At 33.6% G+C, this 6,008-nt stretch overlaps 1 protein-coding gene across 1 annotated transcript in view; it reads right to left on the bottom strand.

Annotated features, from left to right (window-relative positions):
- The window catches only part of LOC107455697 (nose resistant to fluoxetine protein 6), a 63,799-nt gene that overhangs the window by 17,474 nt on the left and 40,317 nt on the right, over positions 1-6,008 (bottom strand). The window contains exons 7-8 of the mRNA XM_071185197.1: positions 4,441-4,534; positions 1,726-1,818 (exon numbers count right to left, since the gene is read on the bottom strand). Of these exons, the coding sequence (XP_071041298.1) occupies positions 1,726-1,818; positions 4,441-4,534 (187 nt within the window). The remainder of the gene's footprint in view (positions 1-1,725; positions 1,819-4,440; positions 4,535-6,008) is intronic.

Below are 6,008 nucleotides of genomic sequence, written 5' to 3' on the forward strand. Positions count from 1 at the left end.
GCTCATAATTCAAATATCTTTTATGAACTGCGAAAGCAGTTCCGGGGGTTGGTGAGCGCCAGCGAGCAGGGGGCGAAGCCTCCTAGTCTATTTATAACTCTTTATTATTAATTTCTTACCACCAAAACGTTTCAGTTACATGGTTATACTAATTCTCAAAGTCTTTTTGGCGATCTGCTTTTATAAAATTATTCTCTAATTTAATAATGGCTTGGCTTTATTTTTGGCTATGTTATATTTCGTAAAATCGCCAACCATGGATCTCTTCCGATGTTCAAAGTGTACATTGGGAAAAATTCATTTGCTTCCAATTTCCAATTTTTGGCGATTGGACTCGGGGGCCTTTGAGCCTCTCAGTCCCAACCGTTGAATATTTAACAGAAATTCTCGATGTGAGAAGAATGATTTTTTTTATCCCTTGAAGGGACTTTTTTTATATACAGGGTGATTCTAAAAAGATGGGAAAAATTTTAGAAAGTGATAGTACACACCGAGACAAGCAATTTTTATCAAGGAATGCATGGTCGAAATCAAAACCCAAAACCGCTAGAGGGCGTCAAAGTTTATGTTCTTATATGAGGCAAAAACACACAAAGAACGATGAAGTTAAGTTATAAAAGCAAATTTAATGGCATGTGATTGCAATAAGTGTTCAAAATAGTGGCCGGCAGCGGCTATGCTGGTACAACGGCGAAGAAAAGATAGGCTAACTTTCCCTGCTGCGGCCGAAAGCTTGGCGACAAATAACGTAGCGCAGTAACTCGAAATAGGAATGGAGCCTTCTCGTTTGCATGAAAAAACTTTCCAAATGCGCCAGCACCTTTGCGTTTTGTTTCCGACCATGCATTCTTTGAAAAAAATTGTTTGTCTGGGTGTGTACTATCACTTCCTAAAATTTTTCCCATCTTTTTAGAATCACCCTGTATATATATTTGAATGTGGCCATGTTCTACTTAACATTTACTTAATAATTAATTTTTTCAAAACGAATGGGATAATATCCCTATATCACATCCAAATTAAGATGTATCTGTAACCAACAAAAGTATGCTTAATACTACGATGGTGCTACCTAAGCAAACCACTAAATTGAACTGAGCAACCGCCATTACATAGAATATAATTTTGACAACATTTTAAAAGCCTCACTGCGAGAGAGCTGGAACAAAGTGGTATCGAGATAAACTTTTGAATTGATTACATGTAGTGGTGTGGAATCTTACTTTAACTCAAATCTACAAGACAAAGAATAATGCATAAAAACATAAACTTAGCTACTACTAGAATAAATTTTCACAAAGAGCATAGAAAGCTGACAGCCCCACAAAATTATTGCAGTGGTAAGTAAATTTTTTTTCTTCATAAAATTTATTTCACCTTTTTAAAAAGCTAACAAAAAGTATTCCTGATCAGCACAAAAATTCGATAACTTTAATGCAGAAAAAAAAATGTGAAGTGGAAGGAGTGAGCATTGACGTGGTTGCTAAACTAAGTGAATTTCTACTGCTTCGATGATAAGTTTATTACCACTCTAATAGTTTCGAGGGACCACTGAACACCTGTTGTTGTGTTTACAACCTTAATAAAAATACAACTCTTAGCTTGAATATTTCTTTTTTCAAGTTTTTTAAAAATGGTACGAACCTTAATTTATCTATATGTTTTATGCTTATTTTAGAAATATACTGAAAATAATTATAATAAAAATATATTTAAATAACTCACCTTATATAGCGACGAAGAATGTATATTGGTACACTAATTCTACCCTTTGTTTTAATCATTATTTTTAAAACAGTGTAGCTTGTCAAAAGACCACTAAAATAGGAAATAATATTAAATGATGATAAAATTAGCTAAATAAATATATTATTATAGCAAATGTATACTGAGAGTTTTAAGTGGTTTGATGAAGCTCGACCAATAATTGCTTAGAAAGCTTTAAGAGCTAATCATGTTTTAAATATTATTTACCAAAACTTATTTTAAGAAAATAGCAATTCTTTAATTTATATATTATTTTTTTAAATCCATCTGCGATTAGACATAATTTTAATTGAAGTAATTGGAAAGTTGAAAACGTAGTATTTGGAATAGAAAACTTTACACTTAATTTGTGTAGTAGCTTTGTGTATTAGATTTAAAATGAATTGCATTGCTACAACATTACATAAAAACATAGCATACATGTGCTCGAAATATGATAATAATATAACTTTGTTGTTGTTGTTGTCTTGTCCAGTAGTGAAAGGAAAAGTAATGTTGTCCAAAAGTATCTATAACAGCTTTGGCCACATCAATAATCTCTAAGGAATAGAGGAGTTGCTGTAGGGGATCCAGATGGATCCTGAAGAGCTTTGCCAGTATGGCTGGGCAATCAAAGACATGGTCGGGAGAGAGTTCGGTGTCGATGCAGTGAGGACAGCTTCTGTATCTGTAACGACGATGGCCATCGGGAGATATTTTCATTCCCTTGAAGTGTTTAGTCCTCAATCTAGCTATGGTTGTGATAATGGCTCGATCACAGTTTAGGGCAGGGATGGAGTGCTTCAGAGAAGTGGTAGAAAGTAGTCTGCGGCTGGCTATCGCATCAGCATCAGTTAGGGTCAGGCTGTTGGAAAGTTGGGAGTTATCTCGGGCCTCCTTGGCCTGGACATCTGCTTTCTCATTACCATCGATATCGACGTGTGCTGGAATCCATTGAAGGATAGAAGTTCTTTGGGCCGTGGTTATTTCGTTTAAGAGCAGGATGATATCTTGGGTGAGTTGGGAGTCTCCTCTTAAAATGGCCTGGAGGTCAGAGCGAGAGTCCGAGAATAACAAAAATCCATTAGAATTTTGGATTGCCTTGGAGTAGTAGAGGTTTAAAGACTCCTTTTGCACTACTCATGGAAGAGAGTTGCCAGAGCCTCCTAGGATGTTGGACTTCTGCCTGTTGGTCCGCAGAAGATATTTTATTTCCCTTCTGCCACCCGAAGGAAACCAATGGAGGCATTCCCCGATCCGCCACCTGGGAACGCGCCCTCTAGGGGTCACAGGCTCCCCCGAGGATAATTTAATTACTGATAATTTAAGTAATTAAATTTCCCTCGAGGGTTTTAACTTTGTAAAAAGTAAATTAAAACCATTTTTTCCTGATATTAAAATAATACTTCGAATACTTTGACAAGACAACTATTTTTACAAGAAATAAAACTTAGAATACTTTGCTGTTACTTTTTCTCAAAAAGAAAGCTTTTTTTTTCTCATTTCCATGAGAAGTAAATTTGGTGTTTAATCTAATCATATATATTTTTCTTTTTTTAAAAAAAAGGAAGAAGAACAAGAAATTTTAGAATCCTCTTCATTTAGATTACACAAGAACGATTTTAAGCTCTGACTGCTACTCATTATTCTCAAACAATAGTGGCTTGATTATGAATTAAAGGTATATTTCTTACGAAATTACCATTTGAAGTTTCGATTTTTGGACGGAAGCGAGTTTACACCAATTACCCACTTGGAAGTCTTTTTAATTTTTAAGATAATTAGATAAACTATCGTTTCCATATATTAATTTCCCTTTATCGAGAGACATGATCATATTTTGCAAGAAAATAAGTAAGTTGAGTCATTGCATGTTAAAAGTCATCCAGTTCCTTATAAAAATGAAGCAAAAAATTCAGTACTGGTAATAACTTGCTTAAGCCCCCGACAAAATTTCCCACCACGACCTATTCAGTACTCTCAAACTTTTCGTTTAATGCCGAATCATGAGTAAAATTGTTTCTTTTATATATGTAATCCAATAGTTCTTTTAAAAAGTTTTACTAAAAAAAATAGTATGGAATAAAATGTAGAATAAAAACTAATGTACAATCAAAACTTTAATACATTATAAAGTGACGAAACTTCATTTATTACATTAAATATTTTAAGAATGTTTAGTTTTTTTTCTCCAGTTAACCATTGCTAATGAATTTTGTTTTTAAAATCGGGATTTTGCCGAAGGAAGCTTAATTTGTTAGGGTTTCGTAGCCGAAAAATTGGGAACTGTAATTATAGAATTTTCCGTTTAAATGAATTATTTCCTAATAATTTATTTTTACAATCAGAGTATTATATCTTTGGTTTTGTTCTTATGAATTGGTAATGCTCTTTTGCGCTCATGAAAAAAAAATTTGATTCCTGACCTGACAATTAATAACTTAAATAATGCATATGTAACGATTTAGTTGTCAAATTTATGCATAATTTGTGTCGTCATGGTTAAAACTAGGATCGAATTGACTAATATATTAATGAGTTAAAAATTTCCTAAATTATCTTTACTTAATGACTAAAAACCCGAAGCTAGAAGATTTAATTTCGCTATTACTAATTTACTTTAATTTAAAGATTGTGAGCACCATAAATATAAATTAGAAAATAAAATAAATTTAATCAGTGATTAAACATTACCTCATAAAGAAGAAAGTTTCAACTGCAAGCCAAGTATTTAAAATGAGTCCAAAATCAATACTGTTGAACCAATTGGGAATTATGTCTGGTCTACCTAAAATAAAAGTGCATTGAATCAACGATAGTGAATAGAAATCTGCTGTTTTAACTCTATTCTCCATTAGGTTTTATCTAAAATGTAACTTTTATAGTGTTTAATTCATATCACCACTAATAGTATTTTAAACTAACAGTATTTAACACTAATATTATTAATAGTATTAACACTAGAGACACTAATGGTATTTTAAAAAAAGGGTGGCCAACAACTATAATTTTTGCAAAATATTTTATACAGTGCTGGACAATCATAAACTTAAGCTTTCAGAATTTAGGTTAATTTTGCAACATTTTAAAAGTCTTATAATAGAAGAACTGGAAGAAAGTGGCATTTCATATGAAGTTTTTAATTTTTCACATATCGTGTCGTGGAAAATAACTTTATTTAAAATTAACTTAGCAACTTAAGAAATGTTTCCGTGACTTTTCTTAAACACATATTAAGCGGGCAACTTTTGTAATTATTTTCTAAAACAATTTCACCTTTTTAGAAAAAGAAAAGCTTTTAAGAGTAGCAACATAATTTTATTGAGACTGGTACTCATTTGTCACTTCAATTCATCCCTTAAAATGACTTTAGTTCACCCTCAATGATGACTGCAAAATTATTGCTGTTGTTGTCGTACGCCATTAAGGCAAGGGATGCGGATGTTCTTGTTTTCCTTCTATGGCCAAGAATTCGATTTCTACCACACCCATACTTAACACTATTTATAGGGTGGACACATTTATATACTATTTATACAGTCATCAACAGATCGTAATTGTGACCTGAACCAGAGAACGATCTATCTTCAATCCAGTACCACGACAGATTTAACGTGCACCAGTCACCATTTACTTCTGCTGGCTGGATTCGAACTAGACCCGACTATGGAATTAAACCCTAATAATGACTGTTCGGTTCAAGACGTTATAAACACTTATATCAGGTATGTCAACTGCTCCGCTTTCTGCTTAAATTTTAATAAAATGGTAGTGAATAAAATATTAACATTTGTAGAATCTATATAAACTGCTGTTTGTAGAAAATGCAACACCATGAAGGAATCATCAGAATCAAATGAAATATTATTTTAATAATGGATATAGGATATTATGCAAATTAATAAAGTTTCAGAGCCATCGCGCGTGCGTGGCGCGCGCAGCGCCCTCTGAATTGATGCTGAAAGCGTATAAATAAAGTGCTGTAGCGGGACGTTGAAAATAGTCTATGATTATTTGTTAGTGGCAAACGTTTAGTGAGACCTGAGTATGCCTCCACGACGGAAGAATAAGAAATTCAAGCAACTTACGGAGTTTGAACGAGGGAGGATAATCGGCCTTCGAGAAGGAGGATTTTCCTATCGCGCAATAGCAGCTCGTATGCAGCGGAACAGTTCCACAGTGATGCGAGTTTGGAAGCAGTGGACCGACGAGCACCGAACAACTCGAAAAACAGGCACTGGACGACAGAAGGTGACGTCAGA

Source organism: Parasteatoda tepidariorum, chromosome 9, assembly GCF_043381705.1.
Source record: "Parasteatoda tepidariorum isolate YZ-2023 chromosome 9, CAS_Ptep_4.0, whole genome shotgun sequence".
NCBI classification, from domain to species: domain Eukaryota; kingdom Metazoa; phylum Arthropoda; class Arachnida; order Araneae; family Theridiidae; genus Parasteatoda; species Parasteatoda tepidariorum.